At 39.4% G+C, this 20,440-nt stretch overlaps 1 protein-coding gene across 1 annotated transcript in view; it reads left to right on the top strand.

Moving 5' to 3' along the window:
* Positions 1-20,440, top strand: part of LOC126094532 (protein SPT2 homolog) — a 591,136-nt gene that overhangs the window by 519,182 nt on the left and 51,514 nt on the right. Inside the window, exon 3 of the mRNA XM_049908953.1 lies at positions 11,402-11,548. Within this exon, the coding sequence (XP_049764910.1) occupies positions 11,402-11,548 (147 nt within the window). The remainder of the gene's footprint in view (positions 1-11,401; positions 11,549-20,440) is intronic.

Below are 20,440 nucleotides of genomic sequence, written 5' to 3'. Positions count from 1 at the left end.
TTGAATGTGTGGTGATTACAGATGTTTAAATGCTTGCACTGTCATGGATAACTACCCTGTGCCAAACATAAACGATTTCACGCATATGTTATCGGGCGCCACAATCTTCAGTGTGATTGACTGCAAACGTGCTTATCACCAGATTCCCGTAGAGCCGGAAGACATTCCAAAGACTGCGATCATCATGCCGCTCGGTTTGTTCCAGTACAACTTTATGCCATTCGGTTTAAAGAATGTGGCACAAACCTGGCAACGTTTCATTGACTCAATCTTACAACAATTCGAGTTCTGCTTCACACACCTGGATGAAAACTCATTTTCAGAAAATCGACCGAAGACCACGAAGATCATTTATCCCAGGTCCTCCAGACTTTGGCATCCGATGGTGTCAAGGTCACCAAAGAAAAATTCCAATTGCATCAGTCTTCTATGACATTTCTGCGTTACACTGTCTCCGCAGATGGAATACAGCCTCCCAAATCCCGCGTGCAGGCTATCACGTCATTGCCACCCCCAGCTACGTACAAAGAACTCTGATGTTTCCTAGGTACTATAAATTACTACCATCGTCATCTACCTTCTACCGCTGCTGTGCAGGCCCCGTTCCGGACTCACGCTCCAAAAAAACAAACTTCAGACACTAAACCAGTCCGTTGGACTGAACCCATGCTAGAGGCTTTCAGGGCTCTTAAAACAGCTTTGGCTCATGCAGTCATACCCGCCCAATCTGATCCCTCTGCCGATTTGTTCATCACGACGGACGCCAGTGACATCGCGGTCGGGACAGTATTACAACAGAGCAAAGGTGACACAGTTTCACCACTTTATTTCTTCTCCAAAACACTGTCTACAGCACAGAAGAAATATTCCACTTTTGATAGAGAGCTTCTGGTGGTGTACAAGGCCATCAAACATTTCCACACTGATATCGAGGGCCATCCTTTCTTCATTCTTACTGATCACAAACCGCTGGCAGACGCCTTCTGCAACCTGCCAGAGGATCCTTCCCCCTTACGTTTCCGCCACTTCAACCTGGTCTCTCAATTTACAACGGATGTACGCTACATCAAATGCACACAGAACATCCCCGCTGATTTCCTCTCGGATCAATGCTGTTTCAAGTACCGTTGATTTATCTGACCTTACCGCTCTACAAGCTTCGGACGAGGACCTCAGGTTCTGCTCGTGGACCCGCAGTCTTCGCTCATGTTTACCAAGGCTAAGTTACCTGGCTTTTCGAACAAATTGTGGTGCGACTCTTCTACGAGCATTCTGTGGCCTTTGCTCCCACCCATGCTGTGCCCACAGGTTTTCGACGCCTTGCATAATCTCGCCCATCCCGGCATCTGAGCCACCACTCGCCTCGTCACCGAACATTTTGTGTGGAAAGATGTGAAACGGGACCATAAAACATGGGCACGCAGCTGCATTTCCTGTCAACAAAACAAAATAGGACGTCACACCTCTCCACCACTCAGCAAGTCTGACATCCCTAAGGGACGTTTTCGTCATGTACATATCGACCTTATTGGTCCCCTGCCTCTGTCGGAGGGCCACAGGTATATCCAGTCCACAATAGACCAAATGTATTGTTGGGTGGAAGCCATCCCCTTACCCAACATCACAGCAGAAACTGTGACCAAAGGATTTGTTTCTTCTTGGATCACTAGGTTCAGCTGTCCATCCACCATCACAACCAATCAGGGTCAACAGTTCGAATGTGCCCTTTTTATGAGTCTCTGTAATCTTTGCGGTATTAAATAGATCCATACGACAGCCCACCACCCGCAAAGCAACGGGTTGGTGGAACAATGGCACCGCACCCTTAAAACTGCACTCAGGTGCCACGACTGTCTCTGGTCCGAGGCACTCCCTTGGGTGTTGCTGGGCCTACGTTCTACAAAAACAATCAGGATTTGACTTGCCATGCAAAACATGCTGAGTGCTAAATGTAATTAGAGATCAACATGTCACGTGTGCATAGTTTTTATCAAATGGTGTAAGAAACCATCCCCACTTTGTGTCTGTCCACCAGACACATCACAGAAGAATGCTACACGAGACCATACTCCCCTGCACAGTGTATCATAGGCCACTAATAAGTCAGTGAATGCAGCTGTTGTTTTAAGCTTTCTTTGAAATCCTGCCTCAATGTATGTGGTGAGTGACAGCACATGATCTGTGCAGCCCTGTTTTGGCCAGAAGTGTGCTTGTTCAACAGGGATTTCTTCAAATAATCAGTCTACAAAGGAGATTGCTTACAAATCACTCATTTGAATGGCTCTAGAATATTGCTGAAGTGTGTGGGACCCATATCAAATAGGACTAACAGGGAATACTGAACAGAGAAGGGCCACACAAATGGTTACAGGTTTGATTGATCCATGGGAGAGTGTCACACAGACACTGAAAGTACTGAACTGGAAGACTCTTGAAGAGAGATGTAAACTATCTCGAGAAAGTCTATTAACAAATTTTTGACAACCAGCTTTAAAAGATGAATCTTAATATACTACAATCCCATATGTGTGTTCACATAGGTTTAGTGAGGATAAGATTAGAATAATTACCCCACACACAGAGGTATTCAAACAATCATTCTTCCCATGATTCGTACATGAATGGAATGAGAAGAAATCCTAGTAACCTCTGTCATGCATCTCACAGTGCTTTGCAGAGTATAGCTGTAGATGTAGGTGGTAGACCAGAAGACTTTCTGTTGGTGACACCAAGTTTGGGAGATTACACAAATGCTCTATATGTTTGTTTATAAGATTTTATATTGTAAATCTTATGCTCTACACCCTATGTATTCTTTCATTGTGTCAAAAAGCCATACAATAAATAAGTAAATGTATATTTTCTAATCCTTGTTAGTCCTATTTGGCATGGGTCTCACGCACTTGAGCAATATTTTAAAATGAGACGAACAAGTGATTTGAGAGCAGACTTCTATATAGACTGACTACATTATCCCAGTATCCTGCCAATGAACCAAAGTCTGCCGCCTTCTTCACCTGGGACAGTGCCTGCATGATCATTCCGTTTCATATACCTTCAAATTGCTACACTCAGGTATTTGTATAAGTTGACTGATTTTTGCTTTCATATAATTCTACTTTTGCGCATTTTGTGTAGTGAATAATTTTATATTTCTGAAAATTTAAAATAAACTGCCAATATTTTCACCCTTTTGAAATCATATCAAGATCTGACTGTATATTTGTACAGCTTTTTTCAGACTGTGCCTCATCTCTGCCTATAAAATACAATGCCCTGACTGACTGACTCATCATCATGCAGCCTAAGCGGCTAATGATAGAAGCTTGAAATTTGCAAAAGGTGTTGATCTTATACTGTAGAGATTGTTCAAGAATGGATTTTTCAAAATTCCACCCCTAAGGGCATGAAGTAGGGGATGAAACGGTTTTTGAAAATATATCTCTATTGAGGCAATTTTGAAGCTAGACCTATGAAAATTAGTATTTGGTTTCTCAGGCAGAAAAAAAGAAAAACATGTTTCAGCATTTTTGGAAATTCAACCTCTAAGGGGGTAAAGTAGTGGGTGAAAGTTGTTTTGAAAATAAATCACCACTAAAGAACTACCGAAGCACTTTTAAAACTATGCAAATATTTCATTATGAAAGCATTTCTGATGCTCAATCTATGACAATTTGCATTTGACTTCTTGGTTGGGGGGGGGGGGGGGGGGGTAATTGTGTTGCTCTGTTTTAATTGTTTTAAGGAATTCAACCCCTAAGGGAGGGAAACAGGGTATGAAGATTTTTAAGAAAATATTTCGTTTTGTTAAAAAAAATTACAGCTGTGAAACTGATATTTCGCTTCTGGGCTAGACATAAAGAAATGGGTGTTAGTGGATGAAATTTTCTATGGAAAAATCTAAAAGAATGCAAAAGGCATGATTAACAACAATCTTGCACTCCAGCTACTGCAAACACTTTTTGTTCATAAGTACATTCTGAACAACCCATGCTTCTATGGCCTTAATTAACATTAAAAATTTAGCAGATGTTGCAATTTGTAAACAACATGAAAAATCAGTTAAAGAAATTAAAAAAAATTCTTTGCTGACCATACAGTCTACATGAAAGAAGCATTGAGCACTAAGCTATAGTTCAATCCATGAATGATGGCAGTTTGCGCATGTTGATGCATGGACAGGAGTGTCATTGTTGACGATTCCAAGTGACAGTTGCGGTATGCGCATATGCACACTCTCCTCTTGAAGGCAGCATATATCCTGCATATTATGTTTCTCATTTGCTTATGCAGAATTTATGGCTTACCATCACCATCAGCGATGACAGCATGCAATAAATGATATTGAAATTCACTAAAAAACTCAATACGATCATGTTTAATGCTCGCATTAGATACAGCATTCAAAGCAAAGCACTCAGAACACTATCAAACGCTCATTCGCTATTGGAGTATGTGTGATGTAGGTACACAGAACAAGCCTAAACTCAATCGTCATCGTTCTTGATTCCAACTATAGTTATAGATAACTTTGTAATCTTAAAAAGTCTTTGGCTAATATTATTATTGTTTTCCAGGTCATTAATAGAGGCTACAACATAAACAATGACAGGCTCAGTACACTTCTCTGGGCATGCTTGAAGTAACTTCAAGCTCGTCCCAAGGACCCTAGGCCTATTTCTGTCAATGACTCTTGGATATATGCAGAACTCAGAAAGTGTAAAATAAAGCCCCACTCCTGACGATTGTCGGAAATGAGCACACAATTTTCAAAGTTGGCTCAGAGAAAATTTTGAATGAAAAAACAAGATCTAGATAAAGCACTATTTTCATTTTTCATGTATCACAAGGTTTTTTAAAAAATTAAAAAACAAAAAAAATCTGCTGATGAATGTACACTGTCCGTTTCATTTAATTAACTATGAAAGAGATTTCATTCCAGAAATTTGAATTGGCTAATCTAACTGCCACTATTGCACACACTTTTATACTTTGTTGCACCACTACTCTATGAATTCTATGAAAGTATGAAGAGAATATTAGCTGATGTAAAAGAAATTCGCTGATATAAATGGACATTAGCTCAAACACATAACAGACCTGCAAACTGCAATTTACAGGAGATGCTGCAAGTTCCATTACCATTCTTTCTGATCAGTAAAGCTGGAATGTTGCATTAGCCAAACCTCATCATCGTCAGTTATCTGCTATATTAGCAGGTCCTTCGCCTCTCCATTTTCTGTGATCCATTGCTTCCTTCTTAAGGCTGCTGTATGTTGTACCGTCCATCATGTCATCCAGTATCTGGAATCTCTTCCTTCCTCACTTCCTTTTCCCTTCTACATAACCATCTAAAACTGTTTTTATCAGTCCGTCATTCTTTCTTAATATATGCCCAATCCAATTTCTTTTTCTTCTCTTTATTACATCTAGTAACTGTCTTTTCTCTCTCACTCTTCTCAGTACCTCTTCATTTTTTTCTCTGTCCATCCAACTTATTCTTTCCATCTTCCGCCATGTCCAGATCTCAAAAGCCTCCAGCCTTTCTCTGTCTTTTTTCCTCATAGTCCATGTTTCAGCACCATATAGAAGAACACTCCATACAAGACATTTTATGAGTCTCTTTCTGAGTTCTCTGTCCAGATCGCTGCAGAAGATTCTCCTTTTCTTATAAAACGCCTCTTTTGCCATTACTATCCTTGTTTTAATTTCTGTGGTGCACTTGCAGCCAGTGTCTATCCTGCTTCCAAGATACTTAAAATTTTGCACCTGTTCTAGTGTTTCTCCATTCAGCATAATTTTTATTTCCTTATTTCCTCCTAGTGCCAATACTTTTGTTTTATTTGTGTTAATTTTCATTCCATATTTTTTCCGTTAGTTGCAATGGTGTCCACCAAATCCTGTAATTCTTTTTCCCCTGTGGCTAGAAGGACCATGTCATCAGCAAATCTCAAACACGCTACTCTTCTTCCTCCAATTTCTACTCCTTTGTCATCTAACGAGCATTGGTCAATCATATTTTCCAAGTAGAGGTTGAAAAGAGTAGGTGATAAACAGTATCCTTGTCTTACTCCTTTTCCTAGTCTGATCCAGTTTGTACTTTCTCCTCTCACTTTAACTGAAACTTTTTGATTAAGATATAATGAGTTTTTAAGTCTTCTGGTTTTCCAGTCCACTCTCTTTTCCCTCATTATAGTCGCCAGCTTGTCCCAAACCACATTGTCAAATGCCTTTTCTAGATCGATGAAGCACATATGTAGGTCTCTCCCTTTTTCAATAAACCTTTCTCCCAAGATTCGTAGGAGCCCTATTGCATCTCTGGTGCCCGTATTCTGTCTAAAGCCAAACTGCTCCTCGCAAAGATTCTCCTCTATTACTTTTTCGTGTCTTTTATGAATTATTCTTAACATCACTTTGGCTGCATGTGAAATGAGGCTGATTGTCCTGTGTTCGCTGCATTTCTTGGTTCCTTGTTTTTTCGGTAATGGCATAATTACTGTTGTCAGAAAGTCCTCAGGCCATTCACCACTGTCATATATTTTATTACATAACCTCAATATTTCTCTTATTCCATTGTGGTTCAAGCATTTTAGTATTTCTCCCGGTATTGTATCTGTACCTACCGCTTTGCCATTTTTCATTGCAGCTATGGCAGACTTTACTTCTTCCATTATGATGGTTGGTCCTTTCTCGTCATCACTTACACTGTTGTGGGATTCATGTTCCAGAGTTTCTGGTTTCCTATTTGTGTCATATAGCTCTTTTATATATTCTTCCCATCTCTGGAGGACATCGTCACGATCTTTGTACACTACCTCTTCGTCTTTACTCAAAATTTCCACAGTAGCACTTCCTGCTCTGTTTTGTTCCCATGTCATAGTCTTTACTCTGTTATATAGTAAGTCGTATCTTCCCTTCCTGTCCTGTTCTTCAATTTCATCACATTCCTCTTTTAGCCATTTTTTCCTAGCCTGCTGTGTTTCTCTTCGCAGTTCATTATTTAACCTTCGGTATATCTTTCTTGCATCTTCAGTGTTCTTGTTTTTCAATTTTCTTCTCTCCTCCATCTTGGAAATCATTTCTTGTGTGACCCATGGTTTTTTTTACCTTTTCCCTTTTACATATCCTATATGATTGGGACCACCAATCTTGGAATCCTGCTACACAGTTGCTATTCCAGAAATATCAATCATGGGAACTTCACTTCTGTCACTAATTTAAGTTCATACACTACTTAATCTACATATATGTTGTTCATTTGCACCCTTTGCATTGATGAGCTGCCTCAAATTTCTTTACCTCCTCTCTTGATGACAGCCAGTGCAGGCAGTTACATTTTTACATTCTGACCTAAATTTTAATTATTTCTGGATGAACAGTGATGAAATGCTTGGTATGTGTGAAATCCAGGTTCTTAATAACAACAATTTCTCTGGGCACATTGCTGTATCCATCGATTGGCAAACACATTAACATGAGATGGCTGGCTGGTTCTGATAGTACAAATAAACCCCATGAGAAATCATGCCCAGTCATCTAGATTGTGTGTTCTCAGCTAATGCCAGTAATTCTCTTGTGGCTAGCAATCTGTCATACAATTACATTTACATCTGTACTCTGCAAGCCATTATGAAGTTCATGGCAGAGGGTATGTTTCATTATACCAGTTATTAGGATTTCTTCTCATTCTATTCATGTATTGAGTGTAGGAAGAATAGTTGTTTGAATGCCTCTATGCATGCATAATTATTCTAATCTTATCCTCATAATCCGCATGTGAGTGATATGTAGGGGGTTTTAATATAGTCTTAGAATTATCATTTGAAGCTGGTTCTTTAAACTTTGTATGTAGGTTTTCTCAGGATAGTTTATGTTTCTCTTCAAGAGTCTTCTAGTTCAGTGTCTTTATGCACTGGTCACACAAACGTGTGACCATTTGTGCCCCCCTTCTCTGTGTACATTCAATATCCCCTGTTAGTACAGTTTGGTACGAGTCGCACGCACTTGAGCAATATTCTAGAATGGTTTGGATGAGTGATATGTAAGCAATCTTTTTTGTAGGCTGATGGCATTTTCCCAGTTTTCTGCCAATAAATTGAAGTCTACCACCTGCTTTACCCACAACTGAGCCTATGTGATCATTGCATTTTGTATCCCTACAAAGTGTTACACTCAGATATTTATATGGGATGGCCAATACGGCTCACTTACATTATAGTCATAGGATACTACATTTTTTTCGTTTTGTGAGGAGCACAGTTTTACATTTCTGAACATTTAAAGCAAATTGCCAATCTTTGCACCACTTCGAAATGTTATCAAAGTCTGACTGAATATTTATGCAGCTTCTTCTAGACAGTACTTCATGACAGATGAATGTATCATCTGCAAAAAGCCTGAGGCTACTGTTAATATTGTCTGCTAGGGTTTTAATATACAATATGAATAGCAAGGGTTCCAATACACTACCCTTTGGCACAACCAAAGTTACTTCTACATCTGATGACAACTATCCATCCAAGATAACATGCTGCATCCTCCCTAACAAAAAGTCCTCAGTCCAATCACAAATTTCACTTTATACCTTATTTGATCACACTTCTGACAATAATTGTAGTTATAGTACTGATTCAATGGTTTTCAGAAATCAAGAGATACAGCGTTACCTAACTGTATTCATACACAGCTTTCAGAATGGCATGTTAGAAAAGTGTGAGTTGGGTTTCATATGATCAATGTTTTTGGAATCCATGTTGGTTGCCATTAAGGTGATCATTCTCTTCAAGGTACATGTCATTGTGTTTGAACTCAGAATACGTTCTAAGATTCTGCAACAAACCAATGTAGAGAATATTGGACGATACTTTTACGGATTACATATGACCAGAATTTCTTTGGGTTTTACGAAAGATCATTTGACAATATTCTGCTACGGTAGTCACTGAAGGGTTCATGCTTTGCTCTCTCGACAACCAAGTGTATTTCATTAAGTATCTCTCTAGCTATAGTCCTATGCTTTATTTTCCACCTTTTATCCAGTAGTCTCTGTTTCCTTAGCAGTTTCCTTACAGTGACTGTACACCATGGCAGGTCCCTCCCATTATGAACTGTTCTACAGGGTACATATCTATGCATTGCATGTTCAACTATTTTTTTAAACTTGAGCCATAGTTCCTCTACGTGCTCCTGCCCCGGTTTGAAAGTTTCAACTTCCTCACTGAGTTATGACACTAAAGACTTTTCATGTAATTTACTGAACTTATATATATTTCATGCTCCTGTCCCAAGTTAAAAGCCTCAAGTTCCTCATTGAGGTATGACACTATTGCTTCTTTGTCTAGTTCACTGAACGTATAAATCTTTCTCTTGCTTTAGTTGCCCTTTGTGTTTTGGTATAAACTGTTGTTATAACTGCCACATGGTCACTAATGCTAGATTCAATATGAGCTTCCTTAGAGGTCAGTCTGTTTGTTGACATTAGATCTGTCTCCATTATGAGTGGCATTCTGAACTCTCCGTTCTACGTAGTTTTCAGAAAAGGCATTCTAATTTAGTTATTTAGTTACATGTCCCATAGATCAGGTGAAATGATGTGGAATGAGTTAGTTTACAGGGTACGCATTAGTACCATTTCACAGGATGTGTTGTCACGCTCACCAATAACAAAATTATAACTATCACAATTGACTGTTGAATGATTTAAGTCTCCCCCAATGATTACAGTATCATTAGGGAACTTATGTACAAGTGAAGTGAGGTTTTCTCGAAAGTTTTTGGTTACATCAAGTGGTTGATAGGACCCTATTATAATTTTGTGCCTATCCTTGACCAAACAGTCTCATGTGCAGCTTCACCTATATATCTCCACAGATTTGAGTTTACTGTCTGTTGCAACAAATACACCACTTCCATTTTCCGTTTCCCTACTTCCTTTGGCATACACTTAATTTTTTTCCAATTATCTCACTACTGTCTACTTCAGGATTTAACCAACTTTCTGTGCCTAATATTATGATGACTTCAGGGCTCTTTAGGGGCATTTCAAATTCTAACACTTTGTTGCGAATGCTTTGGAGCTTAACCAGTAGGTTTTTGATACTGTCATCTGAGGGAGGCATTTTTTTTTTTTTTTTTTTTGGGTCTTGCACTGATACTTCTCGGTTTTCCAAAGCAATAGTTATGTGAGATGTATGAAGAGTCGCCTAATTAATAACAAAAAATCCCTCGTATGCACACAAGCAACTACTTGGGTAGCTGCCTCTGACTTCAAGCACACGTTTCTCATATGAAAATTTCCTGTCTTTTGCTTCAGAATTACGTAATCTAATGTTCTCTGAGGCACAACAAACAATATATTTATCGACACTCTTATCTTTCGTTGTGAAAGCTTCTCTACTTTCTCTCTGGGGTACTCCCGTGAAGCTCGCGTTTGTTCAAACATTATTCCTTTCTCCAATTGAAAGTAGTTTACAAGCGTAATGGCTGCAGGGTAAATGACACGATGAAAATGCATATCTTAAGTAGGCCTACCCCTTTCCTAGCAGTTTCCAACGTATGCTGGTAATGTAATCAGTATCTCATTGAATGTTACTCAGTAGCAGTTTGTGTGCTGATTTGGAACTTCGTGGCAGACTGAAATTGTGTGCCAGACCGGGACTCGAATCTGGTTCAATCTCTTGGAAATCATAACACTCCGCCAACATTCAAATGTTGCCGCCATATGTTCCACGACAACATAGTGCGCAGAACATCACAAACCCGTCTGCTCGGCGCGTCGCTTATTGCGTCTCATTAAGGACATCGTTCCCCCGTTGAGACAAAAGAGTAACGAATTGTTACAAGCAAGTACTCTGGCAGTCTTTCCCTTCAGCTGTTTGTGAACAACACTGCTAGCTGGCGAACTACAGTTCGTCTAAATAAATACGGCTACAGGGCAAATTAGCAACTTTCGGATACTTATTGACGGAGGAACCTGAGTTTTTAGTGATGGAGACATCTACTTTTCTCGCAGAAGTAGTTTCACGGTGTGATGTTGGCAGCAATAAGAACGAAATGAGAGACAGGAAAGATGGACGAATTTGTACACGTAGCAGATTGTTGAATAAATTCCTCTAATATTTTTGTAATTTTGCTGTCATCAATTACTTATTCACTGTAGAGATGGATTTCGGGTCATTATTACACGTTGCTCAAAAGAACGAGCGAAACTCAAAGAAAGAGGTACATGTTTTACATTCCCCGTTTTGTTTACACTTTTTCAATTGAATGTTGCTGTCATCAATTTATATTTTGCTCACCTCGTATGAATACGAAAGTTTTACTGGTATCCAGGTATCAATTTCTATCAGCAGCATTTGTGAATCAGTGTTGTTATTGTCATGATGATTTTGTAATGTTTCAGCCTGCGAGATGTTACCGTTCTACTTTCGATCCGCCGAAGAAGGAAGTGAGGGATTCCAAATCATTGTCAGTAAACATACAGAAATTTTTGCAGAGAAAGGAAGAAGAAGAAAAGAAGAGAGAAGTAGAAGCCATGCAAAGGAGGGCTGTAAGTATACTGTGGCTAATTGTTGCATCTTCTCCCAACCTCTCCCTTCCCTCATTGTTTTCTGTAAGCAGCTAATATGTGAAGAAAGCCGCATACAAGGCCGTATTATTCGTAAATATTTAATTTTAAATGTAAAAAGGGTCAAGTGTTTTACTGAAGAGAAATTCAACCATACGCAAGACACAGTTTTCAGTTTTGTTATTACCCATACATGTCTTATCAATTTGCGCTATCATCGCTGGGATTTTTTTTTAAATTTATTATTTTCCTGAAAATTATTATCGCATATTAATAGCTTACCTAGATTATATGAATTTTTGACTGGAAGACATTTCTGTGTACTAAGGAGTCTGAAATACATGCAGTTGTCTTTGGCAACAAATTGCATTTGGAAATCAGCATTTACACATGCAAAAACCTGAAGAGAAAAATGGTTTTGAACTCAATTCAGTTTTAGGTTGATACAGAAATGAGTTCAGAATGCAAGTATAAAGTTCATTAATAATTTATGTGTCGGTTTGAAAAGTCTGACACATTAAAAAAATATTAAAAACAAGTAATTTATGAAAAATCCAACATATTGTCAAGACAGACACCCATACTTGATATTATGTTTTAACAATTTTATAATCTAACATTGATTTTATCTGTTCACAACTAATTCATTTGGGTCGACCGAAGCGTCCGATCCCACCCGTCGACTTTGACCCGTGACGTAAGGCTGTTGTGGTGTGTGACGTCACGACGGCGAGGAATTTAGTTTGTGAGAGTGGCATGTTTGTAGGTGTCGTTTTGATGCGATCGGTGGTGCTCTCTGGTGGTGTGTTAGGTGATGTTTTTGGTTTAGTTTGAGAGTGTGGCGTCGTGTGTGAATTTTGGTAAGTTGCTTCTTTTACGTCTTTGGTAGGTATGGATATGACTGACAGGGTCAACAGTTTTCGGTTGTCGACTATGATGGGGGACAGTGCATTGTCTCTAATAAAATTTCTTCAACTATTCGAATTTTTTGATGAAGTCGTGAAGTGTTCAGTATGCTGTGAAGAAATGAGGCTTACTTAAAGTTTCGGCGTCTCGGACCAGGGACGGCTGTATGTGGAGATGTTGTAAGGATAACAGGGCAAGGAAAGTGTTCGATCCCAATGTGTGGCTGTATCGGGAGATTTTTTTGAGCTATATAAGTCAAAGGAAGTGTTAGGTCTTAATTTATGGGATCGGGAGCTGCTGTTGGGCTATATAGGTCAAGGGAAGTGTCCGATTCCAGATGATATTGTGTTTAGTGGTATTTGGGGAGTTTTGTGATGTCGGTTTTTTTCTTCGTTTTGCGTGGTTTTGTATGGGGGTGGGTGTGTAAATTTGTTTATATGTAGTTTGCCCCCACCCAAAAACCCCCTATTTCCCACGCTTGTCCCGTTAGTGTCATTAGGCTTTTTGTGGAACGTGTGTATGTTTGTTTTTCGATTTATTTTCGTCCTCATAATGTGTACGTAACGACTTTATATGCACCATATTGGAATCGTGGTTTATGGTCGTTTCCGCCATATTTGTGACGTCATGGGTCAAAGCAGACGCGCGGGATCGGACGCTTCCGTATTTCCATTCATTTCAACCATCACTGGTCTTCAGATCCAATAAGCAGCTTTTTGCAATACCTTGTGTCTACTAGTTACTTGTGAACACCACCGGTAATGTAAAAACAAAGAATATGTTATGGAAGCCATATTGTACTGTGCCGCTAAAACCGTTTTCAAGGGTATCTGCAAGGTTCCAGATGGGAGCATGTATAACTAGAATATTGAATCCCTCATGGTGGCAAAGGATGTGGCCAATGCCGTTGTTGCATATGTTGTGTACAAGAGACAGTACCTGAACACACAAAAATAAGGATAGGACCGAAGTTAATTAAGTGTTTTAGTAGAGGCAACACCACCAAAATTTGTAACTTCATCTATCTTAACGTGTCATACTGCAGTTGTAGGGTGCAGAGCGCATCTAATCTGCCACTCCTTATAACAGTTTTTCCAAAGTACCATTCGAAAGTATTCCAGCTCTCAGTTCTTGTGGGAGACACTCTGTATCCAAGATGGTGTGCTCATCTTGTGAGGGTCAATGACGTTATGAAGAAAGAGGAAGCCATGACATTTATTTGTTTATCTTATTTCATTTGAAGATCATCTCACCATGATACAGGATTTGTCTAGATAATAAAGTGCCACTCAGTAGGTCAAAATATAACACAGCATTCATAAGATTCTTTAGGCATAGTGCATATCGATTCAGGCAGGCTAGAAAAAATCTTACCTTCATTGTCTCAGATGTTATTGAATTAGGCATGATGTTAAAATGAAGGATTAAGTAAGGAACACGCATTTCTTTGTAACCTTTTTTTTTTTTTTTTTTAATTTAAAAGATAATTGCTTTATGATTACAGAGAAATCCTCCATTTGGACTTACCTGTCAAAGTTGTTTTACTATAGCTTTTAGAACTTTTTTTATAATTTATGGATATTTTTTTTCTTTTTCAAAAATGCCAACCATAAAATTTTGATTTTTTTTCCTGTTGATTAGTGCCATATAGTTCTATATTCCCTGAAAAGGAGAGCTTCCATTTTTAGGTTGAACAGGTTTTATAAACAATTGAAATTTTTGCCATACATAAAACCTGTTTTATTACCACATTATCACATAATAGGCTCATAAAAATCAAATCCTGGCCTTATTTAACATAGTTTTCATTTTTAAAGATGAGTAAGAGACTCATTTCCAAGGATTTTAAATGGTTCCAAAATGTATGTGAAAGGTCCAAAGACTTGAAGGTTTCAGTTTATACAACCTCTGTGCACTCTGTTTTGTAGAGAAATTAGCCAGTCAATGAACTAAAAATGTGTTCCACTGCTTTAGTATCTTCCTTTGATATGGAGTGATGTCTTCCTGTTAAACAAATAGGAACTGGAGCACTTACATTCTTCAAAACAATATGAACAGGAAGTGAGCACTAATGCTGTCCTTGCTGTCCTTCAGCTGGAAACCTATATCCAGTAGCCGGTCCATGTGGTAGCATAAAGTTCACTACATTTCATTTAACTCATAACTAGTATCTATAATCTTTGCAATCCACCAGTTACAGTCATACACACATGCCACAAATATCCCCCCTTCTCAGGTAGTGAATCTGCTGTTTGTGAGGTGTTGGCAGAACCAACGAAATTTCTTCTTTCTTGTTCTTTAAAGTGTGTGCAATATGAGTTTGGCCATCACTTTGAGTCCAAAAATGTCTTCTGAATTCCTTTCACAGGAGTCGTTTCTTTGGACCATTCTTCTTTTTTCTGCTCACGGAATTCTTCGATTTGCTCTTTGGACAAAAGAAAGAGGGCTGTGGATGTTTTAAGATTTCATGACTCTCATAAAATCCTCAGCATTCAGAATTGCAGCTGTATTTGTTCTGGAAAGATTATGTTTTCTAGCGTGGTGCTTCAGCAGGCCTCCTACACCATTGCAAGGCCCTGTCCCATGACCAGTAGCGCTGTATACCCAGTCAGTTGGCACAAGTGTCTTACTCAATTCAAACAGCTGGCAACCATTTTTAAAATGACTAGTAGTACCAGCAGAAATATTGATGACCTTCTCTGCCCCTGTTTGCTGTTGAAGAATTTTGCGCATTGCTAGCAAAGCTTGTGCGGAGTCATGTCCTGTGTCATCACTTGTAACTGCAAACTTGTGGTCTTGTTTTGAAAATATGTCACTCCTGTAAAAATTGAAACCTGGTCATTACTCCAGTGTTACCCATGTACTTCTTGTTCTCAGCAAAATCACAGTGAAGCACTAAGCATAGTTCTTCAGCCTGTACACACCCTTTCACTTCTGCAATGTGTTGTTGCTGCAATTTCTTCAGATGCTGGTGTGTTACTGCTTTCACTGACCATTTACCATGTTCATCAATGAAACTGTCAAAGGCAACAATTTTCTATTTGAACTTGAGCAACTTCTACAGGATGATCATAATAGGGATCTGGTCTTCGAAAGACTCTTTTTACATACCTCACATTTCTTGATTTGTCTACCATGTACTTTGATACTGATGGAATGTGGTTCAAAATTGTTTTCTTTGAAAAATCTCTGGAATAATAGTTAAAACTTGCACCACTTCACTGTACAATGCACAATATTCAACAGCTGAATTGATATTTGTGAAAAATTCCTGGCAAGAGGTGCAAGAGTGCTTTAGTTCTTTTTCTTCTGAAGATGGAATTCCTACTTTGAAGAGTGTGGTCAGTTTTGCTGTAGTGTATTCATCCATAGCTTTAGTAATTTCTCTACACTTTCTTGATCCATAGAGCTTATGACTCGACTTCACTGACCACGGTTTGTTGACAGGACTAACACCTACTTATGTAGTTGACTGATTCAGGGTATTTAATTCTTCCTCTGTTGATGCAAAATCTGCATCATCTGCACCGAGGGAGGCTTCACCTTGTTCAGGTACTATCATTGTTGTTAGTCTGTTAAAACATTTAGAACACAAAAAGTCGTCACTGGAAACATCTTCACTTTGAAACAGAGTCTTCAAACGAGAACACTTATTCCCAACCTGAACAAAGTCTGCTGTTTTTTTGTTTGTCTTGTAGATCACTCTTTTGTGGATATGCAAGTAGGCAGCACACTCCACTCTCCTGTGGCCACAGTCAGAAGGCATTTCAAGCAGTCCTTTTCACAAAACACACTCGTCATCATGTCCTCCTCGCCGTGTCTGGCGACAGTGACTCCGTCAGTCGTTCAGTCCATATTGTGGTGGGCTCAGATGTGGCTTGCAAAACCGAGCTTTGCTTTGAAGATGGAGTCGCACGAAGTGCAATACAGTTGCCCGGTGGAGTTATACACAGATGTAATTAGGCTTGGGCTTAGATTTGTGGAGCTTTTGTTTATCGTCCAGGTTCTTTAGGCCGATACGCTCGAATTACTCCACACTCCTGTGTACAGTTGAGCGCCACTCTGATTGGTGTAATGCAAGCTCCTCCTAACGTTTGCTCGGAATGCCACAGGCCGTGAGATGACATTTGATGGTGTCTTTGTATCGCAGGTATTGGCCACCTTGTCCATGTGTATGATACGGCCACTCCATCTCAGTTGGTGTTTCATTAAGAGAGTTTCAATGCCAGGCAGTTTCACGCGACACAAAATATCCGTGTTTGGAACACGGTCTTCTCATTTCATGTGAAGAATTGATCTCAGACAGCGAAGATGAAAGGTGTCTAGCCTCCTAATGTCAGCTTTATAACAGCACGAGGTTTCCAAATTCGTAGAGTAAAGTTGGTAATATTATTTCTTTGTAGACTGCAGTTTTAGTTTGTAGTCTGAGATCATGTGATTTCCATACTTGGTGATTCAGTTTGCCAAAAACTGAGGCTGCATTGGCTATACGAGCTGCAATTTGTATTGTCAGGCTGTTGTCACTTTTAATGTGGCTACCTAGATACGTAAAGTGTGACACGTTTTCCAAATGTTTGTTGTCCAGCTTAATACTGCAGTCGTCTGTATTGGAACCCCTAATTGGTTGTTGAAGGACTTATGCCTTTGTTATGCTTGTGACTAGACCAAATCTTCTTCAGGAGTCATTTAGCAGGTTCATGTATGTTTGGAGGGATTCAGGAAAATTAGTCATCATGCATACATCAACTGCGTAAAGAATTTCTAAGGTAGATTTTTATTTACACAACTTTTTGTTCTGAGGCGAGAGATGTTGAAGACACTTTTGTCCGTTCTCGAGTCAAGACCCATTTGACCACTGCATGATTTGGTCGCGTGTGTCATAACAGCTGTGAAATAAAGTTAGAAGAGTGTGGGAGCCAGTACACAGCTTTGTTTTACACCGCATGTCACGGGAAACTGGTCTGAAAGCTCATTTTCATGGCGGATTTTTGCCATCATGTTGTCATGAAACTGTCTAATCAAGTTAATAATTTCATCAGGGCAGCCGGTTTTCTTTAGTATAATCCAGAGAGCTTCCCGTGGGACTCGGTCGAATGCTTTTTCCAGGTCTACAAAGCACATGAAGAGAGGCTGATGTTGCTCTAAGCTTTTCTCTTGCATTTTTTGACAACAAATATGGCATCCATTGTGCCTCTGTTCGAGCGAAAGCCACACTGGGTCTCTAGTAGCACTTTTTCTCCAAGGTGTGTTAGCCTGTTGTTGAGTATGTGAGCCAGGACTTTCCCAGCTGCTGAGAGAAGAGAGATTCCCCTGTGAGAACTGCAGTCAGAAATGTCACCTTTGCCTTTGTAAATTTTGCAAATGCAGGCACCTTTCCAATCTTGTGGAATTATTTCGCACTCCCAAATCTTTGAAATTAGAACAGACAGTGGGTTCATAATGTTTGGTCCACTATATTTATTAAGTTGTGATGGTAAGTTGTCTTACCCTGCTTATTTGTTATTTTTCAGCTTACCCAGTGCTGAAATGAATTCACTGAACAAAGGGGCATCAGCAAGTTGTTCGGCGGCGGGCAGGCCTTCAGATGTTTCTATGTATGGAATATCAGTCGTCTGATGGTTGGGATTAAGATTGTCATCAGAATGTCCTGCCCAATGAGCAAGGGTATCACTCTGTTGCGTCAGCCAACAGATTTTATCTTTGTCATAAACAGGTGCTATCTTCCTTGATTTTGGACCAAAGGTAGTTTTCAGGCACTCGAAGAATCTGCCTGTTTGGTTTGTGTCAGCATATGATTGCATTTCATTGGCTTTATTCAGCCACCATTTGTCTTTGAGGGCGCACACCTTTACTTTCAGGTTGTAATGTGCTACTTTACACTTGTCAAGATCAGGACTGCGAAGAGATACTTTGAAGTCATTAACAAGCTTTTTGATCTCTGCATCTGAATCGTCAAACCAATCTTGGTTCTTTTTCTGAGGTTTTCCCAAGACTTTTTTGACCTACACCACTTTCTGCCCTTTCGGTAGATGGTTTCCAACTTCAGTAGTAGGTGTAACCTCCAAGCTGTTCACACAGCTCTCCGGAGTCACTAAGATGTGTTTCACTTGGGGTGGTGATGTCGATGTTATATCTAGCCAACTCCCTAGCAATAAGTGCTGTCTTTCCCTCTGGACATTGATTATGGTCATTATCCAGTAAAGTACAGATGTTCCATATACCATTCATAAAGTGTTTAATGCAAGTATTTCCTTTATTATTTTTTTTTTTTTTTTTTTTGACCGCAGATTTTGGTGAGCAAGTAACCGCAGTTTGCCACTTGCACTGAGTTGAGATGGGCTATGTTTAGGCCACCTTTTCTAGGCCCCTCCCTGGATTAGGGAAAGCAGAGCGATGCTAAATATGGCTGCTTTGTCATCTGATTAGCTGTCGAACCAGTCCTCCCATCCCTGTCGAGTTCCAGAACGACCATCACCGTCTGACCGCACACACTACAACTGTGTCAACTGGCAAATTCCTCATGAAAACACAGAACTCTCTGGATGCTCTCTGATTTCTTAGGCACCTCTTCAGTAAACAAATTAGCACTGGACAACTACAATACGGAAACATGCAATGGACGATGACGACGACAAAGAAACTGCAACAAAGTGTAAGAAATGTCTGTAACAATGAAAGTGAAAAGAAATAATCATGACAAAGAAAGTGATAAGAAATAACTGCAACAAAGACAGTCGAAATAAACATTGTAACAAAGAAATTATAAGAAACAACTTCAGTGAAGACATACATTACCCTTGAAAATTTAAAAAAAAAATGATTTTTTAAAATAAAACCTGTCTAACTTAAAAGTGGAAGCTGTCCTTTAAAGAGAATATAGTACTACATGGTACTAATCAACAGGAAAAAATCTTAACTTTTCTGGATTTGCATTTTTGAAAAAAAAAAATTGTAAATTATAAAAAAAAATTCAAAAGGCGACAGTAAAAGAACATTCACAGATATGTCCAAATGGATGATACCATTGTAATCATAAAGCAATTCTCCTTCAAATAAAAAAAACAAAATATCTAGAACTGTTGCAGAGATACAGCATTTTAAAAAAATTTCTGAAATTCGCATCTTCAAAATGGTGTTTGCAGTGTCATCTTTGGAGGTGTGTATCTCGAGGCAGGAATTTTTTTGGAGAAAACAAAAAAAATGCGTGTTCCTACCTTACTCCTGAATTTTAACATAAGCTAAATTCAATAACATCCAAGACTATGAAGGTAACCTGCCTGCCTGAAGTGATACGGATTATGCCTTTAATGACTTAGTGCAGGTGTTTGGCCGTGGCCTAGATTAAGGAACTGTCATGGCATTTGCCTTAGCAATCCAGAAAAACTCAAATCAGTATTGCTGGACAGAGCAGCTTCATCCTCCCGTATATGAGGTCAGCATTGTAACTGGTGCACTGCCTTATTTGGTAATTCTCCAGTGTATAATGTTCCTTCATTTACATTGCAAATTGTTTCAGGTAACTTGCAATATAAAACATAGTTTATTTCTTCACTGTCCACACACTGAGGACACCTGCTGGTGACTGCTGGTATGCTTCCAGTCAGTTTCAATGTTAAACCTAGTTCCACTCTTTACTACCTCCCACATTAAGACACACACATCGGTGGCTCTTGGACTTGGGAAATACTGCTGTGCCCCTTGCCTCAGTTCCGGACTCCACATTCAACTGTCCACCTGCACAAATGAGCCAACAGGCATTACTGTCTGTATTGCACATCTTGCCACATGATACTTATGAAAGCAGTAAACTGTCATCATGTATGATTCTTCAACTTCTCCCGGCCTGTTTCTTGCTCGAACAGTCCATGGGTGTACTGCTTTTCCAAAGTGTCCAAAGGGCACAATATTTTGGCAATCAAACATGTCGCCATCGTCAGGTGTGCTGACGAACTGAGCTGCTGAGGGCAG

The sequence above is a fragment of the Schistocerca cancellata genome, chromosome 8 (genome assembly GCF_023864275.1).
Source record: "Schistocerca cancellata isolate TAMUIC-IGC-003103 chromosome 8, iqSchCanc2.1, whole genome shotgun sequence".
NCBI classification, from domain to species: domain Eukaryota; kingdom Metazoa; phylum Arthropoda; class Insecta; order Orthoptera; family Acrididae; genus Schistocerca; species Schistocerca cancellata.
The sequence above is the reverse complement of the archived record's forward strand: the minus strand, read 5'-3'. Positions and strand labels throughout refer to the sequence as shown.